General features: G+C 46.0%; 1 protein-coding gene across 1 annotated transcript in view; it reads left to right on the top strand.

Moving 5' to 3' along the window:
- Positions 1-1,300: 1,300 nt before the first annotated feature.
- The window catches only part of SPATA13 (spermatogenesis associated 13), a 264,723-nt gene continuing 247,850 nt past the window's right edge, over positions 1,301-18,173 (top strand). Inside the window, exon 1 of the mRNA XM_029210021.1 lies at positions 1,301-1,404. Coding sequence (XP_029065854.1) covers positions 1,393-1,404 — 12 coding nt within the window. The 5' untranslated portion in view covers positions 1,301-1,392. The remainder of the gene's footprint in view (positions 1,405-18,173) is intronic.

Here is an 18,173-nt window from a genome sequence, read left to right on the forward strand (position 1 = left end):
TCTAAGCACCTGTAAATAGTGAGGGGAAAGGAGCATGGGCCACCTTTTTGGGTTATCAAATTTACATCTTAACAGGGATTTTTCCATAGGACTTTAACACAGAGGGGTAGATTCTATGGTGAAAGCATCATGGCAGGTCGTTTGGGGGTCGAGTGTTAAGCAGAAGAATTTTGCATCCCTGTAAGTCACCTCCTCAGGGAACAACCTGTACTGTGAGGGGCAGCTGGATCTGAAGTCCATGATGTAATTTAGTGATGATTCCTATGATGGACATTTCAGGGAGGAAAGAGAAGCCATTCTGGAAGACCACTTGTCATGTCTGGGGGGAAATAGCTCCCCACCGATGGCTTTTAGCGCTTCTCAATCCGACTGTCCCTGTCCTCATGTGAAGTTTCCTAAGCCTGTCCTTTTCCTTGTGCTAGTTTTATTTTCTGAAAATGGGTTCCCATTAGCAACGTAATTGTTTATAAATCAGAAAATCCTTTTTTTTGAGCATGGTGGAGGGCTGCACCACATTAAAAGCAGACAATCAATTATGATGAAATTCAATAAAATCCCTGTAATTAGTAAGGTCTGCATATATAATTTTTAACAGCCATGAGGAGCACATAGGTCAAATCATCTGTTAAAAATCCTTGCCTCCCCCCAAGTTCTCCAATTAGTCTACTACTATAATTAGGGCTAAGGGATTTAGTGAGGTCTTCCTTGAAGTTTCCTTTGCTCACTTCAGGAATGGAGGAAGGTCGTGTGTGTGTGTGTGTGTGTGTGCGCCCTCGAAGCCTGAAGGTGGGGAAAGAAACTGTGAAACAGGACTCCTATGTTTGCTTATTTATGTTACCACTTCCTCCTCACCCTGTCCCCTCTTCTTCGCCTCTTCTTCGCCTCGGCTTCCTCAACCCCGAGGATTCAAAAGAGACGGCAAGCGGCCCCGCCTTCTTATGAATATGCAACAGTAAGGGGCTGGGAGGAAGCCGGAGAGGAAAACCCTGCAAGAAATTCACCCTGTCTGCCTGAAAAGGCTCCGGGCCGCTCCCAGCCTCTACCACGCCCTGCACCGGCCGGCGAACAATAGCACAGCCCCGGGGCGCGGAGGCACGCGCCGCGGCACAGGAGCCGCTGGATGTTCGTCGCCCGGGAAACGTGGAGTCTGAACAGCTCTTCAGAGCCAGTCTGAACTCCGGCCGGGAAGGTAGCAACCGGACGGGTTCACCGCCTCCGGCCCGAGGGGCCCGAAGGTCCCGCCTTTTGCCCTGCAAATGAGGGGGGCGCAGGGGCCCTCGCGGCGGCGCCCGCCGGGGCCGAGTTCCCCACCTGCTTCCCCGTGACTTCCTGCCCACCGGAGCTCGGCGCGGGGTAGGCAGTCCCTCAAGAGAGCCCCGCTAACGTGCAGGAATGCTGAGAAAGGTAGGCGGGTTTTCTGTGCCTCTGGTCACCCCTCCCTCACTTTTGGGGAGGGAACCACCCAGCAGCAGGTGGCTGAACTCCTGCGTCCGTGGCACGCTTTCTGAAGCGAGGGTGAGAGGAGGCGAGGGTGAGCGGAGCGCTGGGTGAGCTGAAGGTTTGAGAAGTTGCCGCGGCCCCAACAGGTGCAGCGCAAGCGCCACGCTGCGCCCGGGAGGCGCGAGCACCCGCCGGCGGCCCGCGTCGCCACGGCAGCGGGGGCGGGGCCGAGCCGCAGCATGCGTCGCCATGGCAGCGGGGGCGGGCCGAACCGCGGCGTGCCCGGGTTGCCTGGCGACGGAAGGGCGCGGGGAGGGGCTCGCGGTGCCCCCGGGAGATTCTCCGAGGACCAGCCACCAAGTCTGGGGTTTCTTTGACGCTCGTTTCCTGGCCGTTAACTTCAGCCTATTGGCAGCGCTGGCCTTTGGTTAGGGAATCAGCCTTCTCGGCTACCGCCTACTCAATGCCATAATACTCTTCTTTTGAAAATACTCGGATTGTGGTCTGATGGAAGACGTGAAAAAGTAGGAAGATATTCCTTTCTAAAGCAACAACAAAAACGTGTACTGTTTCCTCGTTTTCAAGGATATTCCTTAATTATTATCATGTTTAAAAACTAAAATAGAGTACGTGGTTTGGATCCATGAAAACGAATTGACCTTCGGCCTTTCCGACATATTAACCAAAATCTTTGCTAAAGAAAACCGCATGCAACAGACAGCACTATTAAAAATTCAGACAGTCGCATCTTAAAATGTCTTAGAAAGATACGACTCTCACAATGCACGTGAGAGAATTGACTTCATTTTATTTCACTGGGTATTTTCTTGCATGTAAATGTGCCTGATAATTTTGGCTTCTTATTTTAAAGGTTGTTTTAGCTCTACACTACAGAATAAAGTTGACAAGGACTTTGCATGACCTTTTCCAGAGCAGTGACTGACAGCGACGATAGTACTTCCCCCTACTCTTTTTTCCTTTTATCCTCCTATAGCTAAAAGTATCTTTTGGTGTTTTTCATCTCTTTCTCCAGATTTAAATTGCCAAAGACACAGGTCTGTTACCAGTACTTAAGATTTGTTTCACACACTAGTTTATTTCTTCCTCTTCCTCCATTTTAAAATTATCTACGTATTATTTATTTATTTGTGTATTCATTCATCAGACATGGATTGAGGTTCTGATATGTGCTGTGTACCTTGCTAGACTCCAGGGAAGAGGAGTAAGGGGTGGGAGGGACACACAAAGTTGCATCAGAAAAATTCACCGTTTAGGGAGAGGCAAAGGCTGGGAAGTCATCAGAATCCACTATGATACTTTCTCATCTAGAAATTCCACCCAGGGTGACCCCTGCTACTGGCCAGGAGAGGTGCACTGATTATTCTTGCCCTTTCAAGGCAAAGGTAGCCATTTAAAATATGAGGAAGATGACACTCATAAAAGTACAGTAATATGGCCCAGGACTTACAGTCAGTAAGTGGTAAAGTCAGGATCCAAATTCAAATATGGCTCCTAAGGCATGTGGCTTCTGAAGCATTGAGCCATTTGACCCTATGTCCCTACTAACCAAATTACCATATTTTGAATTTTGTGAATTTCCACCAAAAAAAAAAAAAAACAACTATACAGTTTCCTTTTTGGTTGAGCTGTTTTTAAAGTCAAGTATTTCAAAAGTCAGATATGAATTGCATTTCTCAAGAGTGTATGGTTTTCCTACTGAAATGTTGCTATCGTCAATAATCTTGTTTTCAGGGGTTCCCAAGTAGTTAATGAGAAAATTAAGATTTGGTTATTCAAATCGTGTTTTAAGAATATTGGAGGTACTTGAGTATTTTTTTTTTTTTTTTACTTATTTATTTATTTTTGGCTGCATTGGGTCTTTGTTGCTGCACGTGGGCTTTCTCTAGTTGCGGTGAGCGGGGGCTACCCTTCGTTGCGGTGCACGGGCTTCTCATTGCGGTGGCTTCTCTTGTTGCGGAGCACGGGCTCTAGGCATATGGGCTTCAGTAGCTGCAGCACGCGGACTCGGTAGTTGTAGCTCACGGGCTTAGTTGCTCCAAGGCGTGTGGGATCTTCCCGGACCAGGACTCGAAGCCATGTCCCCTGCGTTGGCAGGTGGATTCTTAACCACTGTGCTACCAGGGAAGTCCCGGTACTTGTGTATTAAAGGATTCTGTTGTACAAATTGTTACACAATTAGATTTCTTTAAAGCAAAATACATTACTTCGTTAGCATTCAGGTTTTTATTACCTTCGTGATTTTAAATGTTTTCAATCAGATTGGTTAGCTTCTTCTGGCATTGTCTTTACATAGGTGATAATTGGAAATTGCTGTGTGGAAAGTTGTCCTAAAAAGTTCAGGTATGGGGCTTCCCTGGTGGTGCAGTGGTTGAGAGTCCGCCTGCCGATGCAGGGGACACGGGTTCGTGCCCCGGTCCGGGAAGATCCCACATGCCGCGGAGCGGCTGGGCCCGTGAGCCATGGCCGCTGAGCCTGCACGTCCGGAGCCTGTGCTCCGCAACGGGAGACGCCGCAACCGTGAGAGGCCCGCGTACCGCAAAAAAACCAAAAAGTTCAGGTATGTACCTGGCTTGACCTGCAGTGAGGTTTGGCTCCATACACCCCGTCACAGCCCTGAAAACCACGATGAACTAATTTCATAAGTGTTTTTCCAATTAAAATGTTATTTTCCTGAATAGATTGCAGGGTCGATGAAGGCAGGAACCAGATCTTTCGTGTCTTTAGAATCTTTCTCTTAATATCAGCTACAACACTCTTCATAAATCTTAACTGGCAGGAGAAACAAAAAAAAAACTTTATCAGGCCAACAAAATATAGAGTAGAAGAAATAACCCTTTAAAGTATATAATATTCAGAGTCACAGAAGTTCTAATTATTTGTTGATTATTTTTTTGTTTGTTTGTTTTTTAGTGGTTTTTTTTTTTTTGCGGTTACGCGGGCCTCTCGCTGTTGTGGCCTCTCCCGTTGCGGAGCACAGGCTCCGGACGCGCAGGCTCAGCGGCCATGGCTCACGGGCCCAGCCACTCCGCGGCATGTGGGATCTTCCCGGACCGGGGCACGAACCCGTGTCTCCTGCATCGGCAGGCGGACTCTCAACCACTGTGCCACCAGGGGAACTCTGTTGATTTTTTTTTTTCCATGATACCTCACTATAAAATTCCAGGTAGTACCTATTTTGCAGATAGAAATTTTTACCGCAATTAATTATCCATAGATGATCACAGAAGGTAAGAAAAGAATTACCAAGACTTACGGTGACTAGTATTGAAATATTTTCCAGTGTGTTATCTTTTTTTTTTTTTTTTTTTTGCGGTACGCAGGCCTCTCACTGTTGTGGCCTCTCCCGTTGCGGAGCACAGGCTCCGGACGCGCAGGCTCAGCGGCCATGGCCCACGGGCCCAGCCGCTCCGCAGCATGTGGGATCTTCCCGGACCGGGGCACGAACCCGTGTCCCCTGCATCGGCAGGCGGACTCTCAACCACTGCGCCACCAGGGAAGCCTCAGTGTGTTATCTTAATTGAACCTCACAACAACCCTGAAAGCGTAGGGGAGGAAATCTTTTTCCTCTACCCTCTGGGTTTTTTGGCTGGTCTAATAATTTAATTGACATAAGACAGATTAACAGGAGAAAAACAACTTAGTTATGAATGTAGGGGGCATCCCAAAGATATGAGACCCAAGGGCATGTCGGGCAGCTGAGGCTTCTCTACTATCCTGAACTGAGGAATGGGATGCGGGCCTGAGGCGTCCAAGGGGAGGAGGGTGATGCACAGGACAATAAGAAGACAGATGTTTGGTAAGTTGATGGTTGCCCTGCCATATAGATAGGTCATTCAGATAAAAGGGATCTCTGGTAATAGCTCTCTCTCTCTGAGTCTGGCCCCAGTCTCAATTCCTTCAGGAAATTGAGGGGGAGGTAAAAAGCCCCTCCTGGGTCTCTTGGGCCCTGATTCTCTTTAGCTCAAAACAATCCACGAGCCGAAGTGGCACATTTTGGGGAGGCTCATTCTGAACCCCTTCAAAGGGATTCACAACACCAGTTTTTTTTTTTAATGTATGAGAAAACAGAAGCTCAGAGAAGTTGAGCGACTTGGTCAGAGTCACCCAGCAAGGGAGAGTCACATCTTCTGATGAAGTCAAGTGATGCCCTTGCAAACCAGACACGCCTGTGAGCTCTGGGGGCCTGAGCCTCTTGACAGACTCGGGGAGTCAGGGTGCAAAATGCCTTCTCTCCCTCTCACCTCCCCCAGGCTCCCCCTCTGTCTGGGAAGAAGGCGAGGGAACCTCTTTTAAAAGACAAGTAAAGAAAGAAGCGGGGCAGAAGGAAGGGGGAGCCAGTGTTCAAAATTGGTAGTGGGGAGACCCAGGGGGAGGGGTGTGCTAGTCTACTAGGGCTTCTGTAACAAAGTATCCCAGACTGGCAGACTTAAACCCCAGGCCTTTACTGTGTCACAGCTCTGGAGGCTGGAAGTCATCAGGGTGGGTTTCTTCAGAGAACTCTCTCCTTGGCTGGCTGATGCCTCCTCTTTGCTGTACCCTCATTTGGTCCTCCCTCTGTGTGTGTCTCTGTCCTAATCTCTTCTTGTTATGACACCTGTCATATTGGATTAGGGCCCACCCGTCTGACCTCATTTTATCATAATTGACTCTTTAAAGGCCCCAGCCGCCAAATACAGTTACGTTGGGAGGTCCTGGGGGTTAGGACTTCAGCAGATGAATTTTGAGGGAACTCATTTCAGCCCATGATAGAGACTAAGGAAGGTGAACTTGGTCCATGACCCAGAAGACAAGACATTGCAATTGCTTTACGGTTCCCATTAGTTCTCTCTCCTGGCACCGATCAACGTTTGGGTGAGTTGTGGCAGTCTTTTACAACAGTATATTCCACCGGACGTATAAAAAAAAACAAAGAGATTCAGAGCTGAACTCTTCTGTATTTAGCTTGCTTTATACTTCATTTTCACTCTCACCTCTGCAGGGCCAGCTTCCAACCTTGTCACATTTTGACGGGGGCAGACAAAGCTGACGATGACCCCCGTTTCCAGCTAGGTATGACCTGTCTCTCTGCCTTTTTTAGTGCCGTGGAGTGATTTGAGTCACGTGCACTGCCTGGGAAGCATGATAAATCCACTGAAAATGAAATCACAATACTGAAAGGACAGGGAAGCGTGGATTTTACAGCCCTCAGAGCCACGAAGATAAAAGCTAGGGCAACCTTCCATCTGAATGGCATTCTCCATGCTTATTTCTAACAAAATATGCTCAGCATCGTGTTTCAGACCGTGGAAGGTAGCCAGAAGAATTTGAAGGTTTTCTCTGAGGCACTGAACAACTTACAAGGTTATAATTGGAATGTATTGTAAAGACTCAAATTATGAAAATACTGTGGTCATAGGATATCAGGGACCAAGGGAAGCCTGCAGGTCTTGTAGGCAGTACCTGGCCCTTGTCTGGACTCCACAGAACCTGCTTTGTGAAGGCAGGAATCCAGCCTAGGTTTCAAGGTAGCCCGAGAAGGTTCCAGAGTTTCCTGCAATAAAGGTTTCAGTATTCACTGAACATCAGGGTCTCAAAGGACTTTTGTTTGTTTCCTCGATTTCCTTCATTACTTCATATGGTACAGCGTGGGTGTCCACTGTTTTGCATGGAATAGCTTGTCATTTGCTAAAAGAGTCTTCATATGTCATTTCTTGGCTCTTTTTGGTAAGTTGAATGGAAACTCTGTCCATTGTGACGAATCTGTTTCTATCACAGTCCCAGGGAAGCCGCCCCTCACCATCCTGAGTTGTGGGTTGTTTTTTATGTCTTCACCGCACCTGCTTGAGTTGTGACTTTTGAGGGCTGTCCTATTTACTTCTAATCGTGAGGCCCTGGACTCTATTCTGAAATATCCTCACGGAAGAATGTGTATCCCGTACACTTGGGGAAGCTTTTTCCAGGAATACCAAAAGCTTTCAAAATGTGTTCTTTGGACGGGATCCAGCAGCTTTCTTTTTTTTTCCTTTTTTTTTTTTTTTAACATCTTACAATGGTGTGTTAGTTTCTGCTGTATAACAGAGTGAATCAGCTATACATATCCATACATCCCCATATTCTCCTCCCTCTTGCGTCTCCCTCCCACCCTCCCTATCCCACCCCTCTAGGGGGTCACAAAGCACCGAGCTGATCTCCCTGTGCTATGCGGCTGCTTCCCACTAGCTATCTATTTTACATTTGGTAGTGTATATATGTCCATGCCACTCTCTCACTTCGTCCCAGCTTACCCTTCCCCCTCCCCGTGTCCTCAAGTCCATTCTCTACGCCTGAGTCTTTATTCCTGTCCTGCCCCTAGGTTCTTCAGAACCTTTTTTTTTTTTTTTAGATTCTGTATATATGTGTTAACATACGGTATTTGTTTTTCTCTTTCTGACTTACTTCACTCTGTATGACAGACTCTAGGTCCATCCACCTCACTGCAAATAACTCAGTTTTGTTTCTTTTTATGGCTGAGTAATATTCCATTGTATATGTGTGCCACATCTTCTTTATCCAGTCATGTGTCGATGGGCGCTTAGGTTGCTTCCATGTCCTGGCTAGATCCAGTAGCTTTCCACAATGGGTGCTTTCAGAAACAGGTTCATGTGTGAGCCAGCTATCATTATCCCAGCCCAAAAGGAATGTGTCCTCCTCAGAGCAGTGCGTGCTTAATCAGTGAGGGTGCTGGTGCCTGAAGTTTGAAAAGTCAGCCTGGAAAGTTAGTGCAAGTTCCTGAAGGGCAGAACTGTACATTTCCCCTTCTGATTCGAGCCAGACATTTGTCTCCCTGGTCGGTTGTGCATATCGGCCGGCACAGGTCCAGGAGGTGGGTTGGTCTGTTCAACGGCTGCTTCTGGAACACCTTTAATTAAGATCTCCCCTCAGAGGCACTCCCCTCAACTTGGGAGAAAAGGCAACACTGATGTACGAAGAGTGAGGAGGAGCTGCTGTTCATGGCTGTTCGTGACTGCCCCAGGTTTTGGCCCAGTGAAGTCCCCTTCATTCCTCTACACTACTGGAGAGGGTCATGACCTTGAAGTGGCCTGGAAGTTCCCAGGCTTTCAGGGAGCATTTATCAGTCATGCACGATCTTCTCAGGCTGCAGGGCATGAGAAGACATGTCATGGACCTTCTCCTCGAGCAGCTGATACCCTAGTTCAGGGCGAACAGGTGTGAAAATGAGAAAGCACAATTCAGGGCTGTGTCGTGTACACGCTGGCAGGTGTGCTCCAGACACTATGAACAGCTGCTCGAGGTGGGCTTGGCAGCCAGAGAATTGCGTCCTCTTTTTTTTTTCTTTATTTTCTTTATGTTTAAAAAATTTTTATTTTATACTGGAGTCTAGTTGACTTACAATGTTGTGTTAGTTTCAGGGGTACAGCAAAGTGATTCAGATATATATATATATATCTTTCAGGTTCTTTTCCCATATAGGCAGAGTTCCCTGTGCTATGCAGTAGGTCCTTGTTGATTATCTATTTTATATATAGTAGTGTGTATGTGTTAACCCCAAACTCCTAATTTATCCCTGCCCTCCATGTTTCCCCTTTGGTAACTGTAAGTTTGTTTTCTAAGTCTGTGAGTCTGTTTCTGTTTTGTAAACAAGTTCATTTGTATCATTTTTTTAGATTCCGCATATAAGTGATATGGTACGGTGTCTGTCTCTGTCTGACTTACTTCACGTAGTCTGATCATCTCTAGGCCCATCCATGTTGCTGCAAATGGCATTACTTCATTCTTTTTACAGCTGAGTAGTATTCCATTGTGTATATGCGCCACATCTTCCTTACCCATTCCTCTGCTGATGGACATTTCAGTTGCTTCCGTGTCTTGACTGTTGTCAACAGTGCTGCTATGAACATTGGGGTGCGATGCATCCTCTTTCCTCACTGTGGCTTCTCAGATGCGGATCTCCTTCAAGTTCCCGTCACCCCAGCCCCTTAACCTGGCCCTTTCCTGCTCTTCCAGTGAGGCTGCTCAAGAAATCCTATCTCAGATGAGTTTAAACCAGGGTGAATCTGGCCACAGGATTCGAAGCCTTTATACTCCTGGGAGCTCCCTCAGGATTTGATGGAAATAAAGGAGGGACTGGGCTGAAGGAGCAGAAGAGAGAGCCATTTCTACTGTCTCATCATGGATAGAGTTCATAAATCCTTGGAAAGCCATAAAAAGACTGCCTGAGTATTCATTTCAAGGACAGAAGGATATGTAGGCAACATAAGAACAGGAGACTGTGTGCATGGCCACAGCAGGGCAGAGAGGAGAAAAAAAGCGGTCCAAACCCTAGATGGTGATAGGATAGGGCACCTGCAACTGGTCCTTACCGCGAGACCACGGGAAGAAAGTAAACATGGCCGCTAGGAAGCCAGCTCTGGGATACAGACGTGTCCCCTGGGGTTATACCCCTGGAAGCTCTGTGCTCCCCACTCCTGAGCTCTGTACTCCCCACCCACTGGGGCCCAGACCCCCCCTCCCCCATGATGAGCAGCAGTGATTTGGAGCTGGAGGGTCCGCTGCAGGGAGAACAGAGTCTCTGATTCCATTGGTCCTGGCACGTGGAGCTGGCACAGTCAATTCTGTTGTAGGGGGTTAGGTGTGCAGGTGATTTTTAGCACACCACTGTTTCTTGTGCTTGTGTTAGGTATTTGGGGCTGGCCCAGGGACCAGTTCTGTATATCCTATTTGTAAGGAAAATATATGCTGAACTTGAAGCAAGTGAAATGTGTGTCTGAGCAGCAAGCCTTTGTGAAGTGAAGATCAGAGCAACTGGGAATTTTATCTGGACCGCCAAGGCATAGAGGAATGAGCGTTAGAGGAAGGTGCGGAGACCTGGGTACAAATATCATCTCTAATACAAATTCACAGATTTTAGCAAAAAGCGAAATTCCCCGAGAGTTGTTATCTGTAAGAGGAGGGACTTGATTAGATGATTTCTGAGGTCCCGTTGTGTTCTGGAATTCTGCTCTTTCTGAAAGGCAGCCTAAAATGGGATGTGTCACCTCTAAGAATCCCAAATGCCGGTCAGGTATCCATCCCTTTGCCTTTTATTCGTGAGTCTCCTGGTGTCCCCATGAGTCTGTCATAGTCAGCGATGCTGTTTCCTCCCGGTCTCTCTGTACACAAGGTTGGGAACGTCTCTCCAGGAAAAGGTTTAGAGGTGAGAATTTCTCAGTTTTCCTTAACTGATTCTTTTGTTTCATGCCTTTGTAAAAATAAAATTGTCTCCACATGCTCTTGGCTTCCATGTCTTGGCTGCGAGATCTCAGCCTTGAGAAACCATCAGGCCAGGTAAGCTGTTTTTATTGTTATTACATCACATCTCAAGGAGAGCATCCCAGGATGCATCCCCAGATCAAATGCCTGTAATTTCCTTTGATTGGAAATATGGAAGGATCTCCTTGTGCAGTGAATTACAGCATATACAAAGTGAAGGACAATTCTTGGTCACTTTACACGGAGCAGGGAATTTTGAAAAGTTTGGAATTTTGGTATTTTGGATGTATACTTTAAATGAACAAGGGGATCAAACTAAATGGAACCTACACTGAATCTGGCTAGTGAAAATAGATCTCTTAGTTTATAGAATTTATCATCTTGGGATCTTATGTATCAGGTTTCCTTGTAGTGTCTCTATTTAGGTAGTAAATGTGGTGTTTTAGAAACATTTTTCCTTTCTAATTATATACTTATTTATTTATTTTGAAAGGAAAAAGAGAAATCCACACAAACACTTCTCGAAAGCTTCCAATTAGGCAAATCTTAGGAAAAATGCATATTACGATCTGAAATGCATATTATGATCTGTAGTTAAATAAGCATGTTTTGGTTTATAAGCTGAGTGTACCCATACCATCAGCATGAGATGTATATACAGTTTTCCCTTTGAAAACATTTCTGTCCAGGATCCAGGCGATGGACCTTTATTTCCTTTCTCTGGATCAGAAAGATCATTAAAAGGAATTCTAGCTTGGTACTTTGCTTACTTTCCCATCAGAGATAACTAATTCCGTCTCACCTGTGTTACAGCCGGGTAGAAGCACTTGATACTGTTTCACAAGCTAAGGAGTGGAGAAACGAACAAAATTTCTGACTGTGTTGGTTACAGTTTTGAGAACTGTAGTGGGATACACTTAATTCTTAGCATAAAAACATGTCATTGATTTTTTTTTTTTTTAAAGAAAGGGAAATAACATTAATGGGTGCTGACTGTGAACCGGACATTGATGTATTTATGGTATTTGGAGGTGTTGTTGCTTTTATGTTGGAAGTTAGTAAAGTGAGACATGGAGAAGTTACATCACCTGTCAGAGGACACACTGAATAAGTGGCAAAGCTGGTGTCCAACCTCAGAAAAAAAAAAAAAGAAAAGAAGAATTTTTACTGTCTAGCTGTTGAATATGTATGTCACTTGAAAATGAGGAACCACATTATCTCTAAGATACCCACCCATGTTTTTTGTGGGATGAAAGACAGCTGGAATAATGTGAAAATCAGCAGTTCCCCTGATTGTGGGAATATATTCTCTGGAGTAAAGTTTAAGCACTTCTAACATTAAATATTATATTAATCACTATTAGCTCTGGGAATCTGCCCAAACAAGTCATTCTTCCAGCAATGTTTGTCTGCAGCCAACTTAGGCAATCAGCCACTGAATGAGGCATTTTTCCCCCTAAGAGACATGATTTGACCAGTAAGAATTTGGTTATGCAATTCAGTGTTGAGAAATTGGGAGGTAAAAGCTCTGGACTTGGAAATCTTGGTATTTTGATGATCTAAAGTATAAACAGTTTTTCCCCCTGCAGTAAATAACAGCTGCACAAATTTTAATTTCAAATCGGCCAATCTTCCAAGCTACACTGCAAGCTATAAGTTAAGATATGAGGATAATAATTAAGAAAAGTCAAAATGCCATCAGCAGTGAGAAACTGTTTTTTAAAAAAGAAAAGGAAAAGAAGGGAAAATTCCTTTAGAAAATGACCTAAGCCTTTTTTTTCCTGTTAAAAAATGAGAAAAGTGAAAGAATTTTCAAAGAATGTCGACCAATGATAGAGTTTCTTGTAAAAACTATACTTTTTAGTGGAACTCTAGTCAGAAGTTTAGGAGTCAGTAGCCTCTTCTAAAGGCAACAAGAGATAGTATTATCAGGATTTTATGAGTATGATATCTGCCATAATCTAGTCGGCAGCACTTTGTTTTAGTTGTGGAGTGACGGGCTCAGTAAAGTGGGCATCCGCGGCTGCTGGAGGGAAGATGCCAGCCAGCAGAGTCATGGGCACCAGTGGAGCCACAGTGGGACCAGGGGATGCCAGGGTGGACCGGAAGGAGGGCGGGGCCTTCACTTTCAAATAGTTCATCCTTGATTATTTCTTTGGAAAAGGTGCTTCTGGAATTTCCATTGGTATCTGGTATATGAGGACAGATAATGGGGGCGAGAAAGATTTAGCCCAAGTAGTTGGGCTGAAAGCAATGTATGAATTAGACACATGATAGAAAACAACATCTTTTGTTAGTATTTTTATTCAAGTGGTTTTATATTAAAAATTTAGTGTTCCTGATAGTTTAATTGCTAATTGAACGTAAAGATATATCCCATTAGTTTACTAAAAATCTATTTTTAATAAACTGATTATTTAAAACATAGATTTTCATAGTAGGAAAGATGGCAGCTTTTAGGAAAGCAAGAAAAACTCTATTAAAATTTTTTAAAAATTATATTAATTTAAAATTTTTAATTGTTTTTATTTTTAAAAATATATAATTTATTTACATGCTGTGAAATGAGAGGGTTATGAAACAGCATGTGCTGAAAAGTAATCTCCTCTCTCCTCCAGCCTTTCACGCCACTGACCCTTCCAGGTCACCCAGCTGCCCCTCTGGGAGGGGCTGCTATTACCAGTTTTTCTGTATGCTTCAGAGAAGGTCTGCACTTTTATAAGGAAATATGTTTTCTTCTATCCCCCTCTATTTTTTACACAAGTATTGACATAGTATACATAGTATATTGGATCCTTTATTTTTACTTAATGATATATTTCAGAGATGATATATTATGGTATATTTGACATATTATGATATATGATGTATTAATGATATATTTCATATCAGTACATAAAACGCTTCTTCATTCTTTTATTTCTATTGTGGTGAAGCAGACATAACATGAAATTTTCCGTTTCTAAGTGTACGGTCCTGTGGCATTACATACACTCACATTGCTGTGCAACCATACCACCATTTATTTCTAGAACTGTTTCATCGTCCCAGCTGAAACTCTGTACCCATTAAACAATAACTCCCTCTACCCCCAGCCCGCAGTAACCACCATTCTTTCTCTCTCTAAGAATTTGACTATTTTAACTATCTCAGAACGAGTAGAATCATATAAATGTTATCCTCTTGTGTCTGGCTTATTTCACTTAGCATAATATCCTCGAGGTTTATCCATGTTATAGCATATATCAGGATTTCATTTCCTGTTAATGGCTGAATACCATTGTATGCATATACCGCACTGGGTTTATCCATTCATCTGTCAATGGACATTTGTGTTGTTTCCACCCTTTTTCATTCTTTTTAATGGCTGTGTAGTATTCTGTTCTATGGTTGTAGCATATTATATAAACCGGTTCCCTAGTGATAAGCATCAGGTTATTTCCATGTTTCAGTGAATAACAGTGAACCTACACTCTTTGACACATGCGTGTACCTAGTAAACAAATTTCTTGAAATGGATTGGCTAAAACGAAATGTTATGGGCATCACAAATTTTGGGCTCTTGCCAACTTGTCCTCCATGGACCTTGTCCCCATTTGCACCCCCCTAGAGACTGCCTGCTTCCTGACCCCTCACTAGCACAGTGTCGCCAAACTCCTTTGCTCACCTCGCGGTGGAAAACGCTGTCTCAGCGCAGTTGCAGTTGACATTTCTCTGGAGTGAACTCTGAGTGTTTCAGGGTCATTGCATTGTCTTTCACTGGGACTATCTTCATTTCTTTTGTTCGTGTCTCAGGTGCGCTGTTGAGTTTTTTCCTCCCTCTTCTCTATATTGGCTGTTGCTGAAAAATTTGCTTTCGTTTGGCATCCTTACCGCAGCCTGTGGGAAGCTTTTGGAACCCTGCTGTGAAACGGGAATTTTGACTAAGAATAGTGAAACCTGCTTTTCAACACCATTGGCCAAATACTGGCTCAGTGACAATAATTTTGTTAAGGGGACAGACTTTAGGAGGCAGGAGCTGTAGGGGGCTTTATATTCAGAAGAAAGTTTATCTACTCTCACAGTGTGTTTAAAGGACTTATTCATCTTTCAAAAGGTGGGTGCATAAACACAAGGCAATACATAACGTGAGATGTACTGAAAAAATAACCGAAAGATAGCAGGCTTTCACACCCACCCACGGACCAGGGCAGGGTGTTGGCAGGGGGTGGTTTCGGGTATGATGAGGCCTGAACAGAATACGGTTAGGAGGAAGCTCTTTAAGAAAAAGAATCCCAAGTGACCAGATTGCTAGCTCCCCTCGCAAGCCTGGGGAGGGGCCCTGCAGCCCCAGATTCCGTGGCCTCTTGGCACGTGGGACTCTGGAGTGCAGGCCACACCAGCTGGGCCTCGGGGTCACAGCCACGCTGCCCGCAGGGTCCTGGGAGCACGTCCAGCGAGGCAGGTGACAGCTAGAGTTCTCAGTGCAAGCACCAACGTGCTTCCAACAGCGTCCACAGGGCGCGAGGGTGAGATGGCCCCTTTAGTGATGGGGATGTCCATGTCACCTGCCTGCCCTCGGTGACTTCTCAGTACCGTGTCACCAACGTGCTCCGCGCACCCAGCCTCATGCTGGCACCACAGAGAAGCTTAAGGTCAGTGGTAAGTCTAGCTGAAGGGAGCGAACATACAGAAGCCTGACATCAAAGAGACATTGCAGCGTCTATACCTGTCATCTCCAGAGCGGGAGGGGTGGGTACTCCTCTTGGGGTGGGTAGATGGTATCAGAGTGTGTGTGTGTGTGTGTGTGTGTGTGTGTGTGTACACAAACATACATATATGTACACATGCGCACATGTATGTATGTCAGAATGTATGTATATATCTCCACATCTAATAGAACCTTAATACTATTTATAAATTAATAAATAAATGTGTATAGGGATGTTCAGAGTTTTAACACTTTTTGCTTATTGGGGTGTGTCATTGGAAAGGCACGGAGACCATTCCTCTTGACAGACAATGCCCTAGAAGCGGGACTGATGATGTAGCCCTTTGGGGTTGTACGTGCAGACATTTGAGACCCAGGGAGGGAAGACACCGTGCGGGCAGGGCTGTGCAGTGGTGAACTCTATGTGTCCACTAGTCTGGGCCACAAGGTGCCCAGGTACTTGGTGAAACACGTTTCTGGGTGTCTCCGGGAGGGCGTTCCTGGATGAGATGAGCGTTTGAGTTGGTGCACTCAGTAACGCAGACGATCCTTCCCGACGTGGCGGCCTCATCCAGTCCGCCAAGGCCTGAATAGACAGCAAGGCAGAGCGAGGAGAATTTGTCCCCTCTGCCTGCCTGTCCTCCAGCTGGACAGCGGTCTGCTCTCGCCTTCGGACTCGGACTAGAACGAGACCTTCAGGCCTCCTGGGTCTCCAGCCTCCAGACTCACGCTGCAGCTCGTGGACTTGTCAGCCTCCGTGATTGTGCAGACCAATCCCTTGTAATAGATCCCTATCCGTCGTCTGTTGTTTCTGCGTCTCTGGAGGACCCTGGCCAGCAGCTGCTGGGCCCCCTGTAATCTCAGGCTGGCCCACGTTCCTGAGCCCCGGATCCCTGCAGAACCACGCGGGGAGCTTTAAGAAATACCAGTGCTTGGGTTTCTCAGAGAGTCTGATTGATTGACGGATTGATTGATGTTACAACACTAAACATTTATTACTTTCCGTGATTCTCTGAGGTGTTTGGATATAGTTCTCTTGGTCTGGGTTGGCTTGGCCAAGGCTGGATAGTCTACAAAGGTATCATTCACATGACCGGCCATTGTTAGACTGGTTAGTCCTGTTTAAAGCTTCTCTAGAAGCTTCCTTGGCCAGAGACTCTGATTGAATTGGTAGTTTTCAAAAGCTCCCCCAGCGGTCCGGGTGGAGAACAAGTGATGCAAATTCTAGCCTCGCAGTTGTCAGAAACCTGATCTGTCAGCTCGGAGACACTGCCCCCCATCTCAGGTGTGGCCTCAGGCTGGCCAAGCATACAGGACGCAGGGGGACACCAGCCACCTGGTTACACACCCTCCTGCCTGACGCTGACCTAGGGGGTTTAGAACCGGTTCTGAACTGGAAGGATGGCTCTGTGAGCCTGTGGGCGGGAGGGAGGGGCTGAGAGGCTGGGCGGGGCCGTGGTCAAGGGCCCGGCCTCCTGACTCTGCCGCCTGCATCCACCAATCCTCAGTTTACCCTTCTGTCGAATGGACACAGCTAAAGACAGAACCACCTCCTGGAGTTGTTGGGAAGATTCAGCTGACACAGAAAAAGTCCTTAGAGTGATAATTAGCTGTCACCTGCACAGGTGTTGGTTACTGTCACTGAGACACGCGTCCCCCTCCACGTACACGTGCACCTGCCCCCAGGTTTGCATTCTTGCCACGTTAGCCTTGCTGGCCAAAACGCTTTGGCTGGTTCCTTATTGTTCATGTTAGCTGAGGTCCTTGTCTGGCTGTACTCGAGTTCTCCAGGCCTAGGGGTCCGTCACATATGTAAGGCGACTTTGGATGTCTCTGCTCTGGACCAGTCTGTGCTCATTTTCAAAGTGCAATTTTCAAGGGCGTCTTCATCTGGTTGTATTTCTAGGAGGGATGTTTCACTTTTACTCATGTCGTGTACTGACAACGCATGATGGTGCTGTCACCTGTGCTTTTGGGAAAGACTGGAAGCACCAGAAAAGATGGGGTTTAAAAACGTCAACAACCTGAGTTGCCACACGGAGGGCAAAACGAGCCAGCTCTGTGGCCCGCGTGGCCCCTCAGGATCCCACGCCTGATGCTTTGTACCTGTGGGGTCACAGCTTATGGCCCCGCACAGGAGGACAGAGCATCCTGGGGCTGGTTCAGTGACATTGGACATCAGTCCAATGCAGCAGTTTTATATGGACGGCTACATTTTTACTGATGGTTTTAGTAGATCTGACACCAACTAGTCTGTGACCCGTGTAAGTGGTATTAATATGCTGTTATTTTTAAGTGGGTTGTGCACGGAATCAGGCATATTGTCTTGTCAGCACATTGAATTTAGCCCAGTAAAGGAATTTACAGCAGCACTTCCTTCCTTCTGGAGGCCCTTGGAGAGAATCCATTTCTTTGCTTCTTCCAGCTTCGAGGTGCTGCCTGCATTCCTTGGCTGGTGGCCCCTTCCTGCATCTTCAAAGCCAGCCATCACCTCACTCCGACCTCTTCTTTCATCCTCACCTCTCCTTCTCTGACTCTCCTGCCTCCCTCTTTTCCTTATAAGGACCTTTGTGATGACATTGGGCCCATCCGGGTAATCCGGTAGGTAGGTGTTGCTATTCCCATGTTATGGGTTGGAAAACACGGCTCAGAGGGTCCTTGCTGTTCCTGGTGCCCCATTCCTCTTGAGAGCAGTGGATGATGGAATAGCCTGTACTCGTTCTGAGTTTCTCATCACTCTTGTAAGGATCCATTGTGAGTTAAAGAAAAATCTGGGCTTTTAAAATGATTATTT

Source organism: Monodon monoceros, unplaced genomic scaffold, assembly GCF_005190385.1.
Source record: "Monodon monoceros isolate NGI ecotype Baffin Bay Population unplaced genomic scaffold, NGI_Narwhal_1 Super_Scaffold_8, whole genome shotgun sequence".
NCBI classification, from domain to species: domain Eukaryota; kingdom Metazoa; phylum Chordata; class Mammalia; order Artiodactyla; family Monodontidae; genus Monodon; species Monodon monoceros.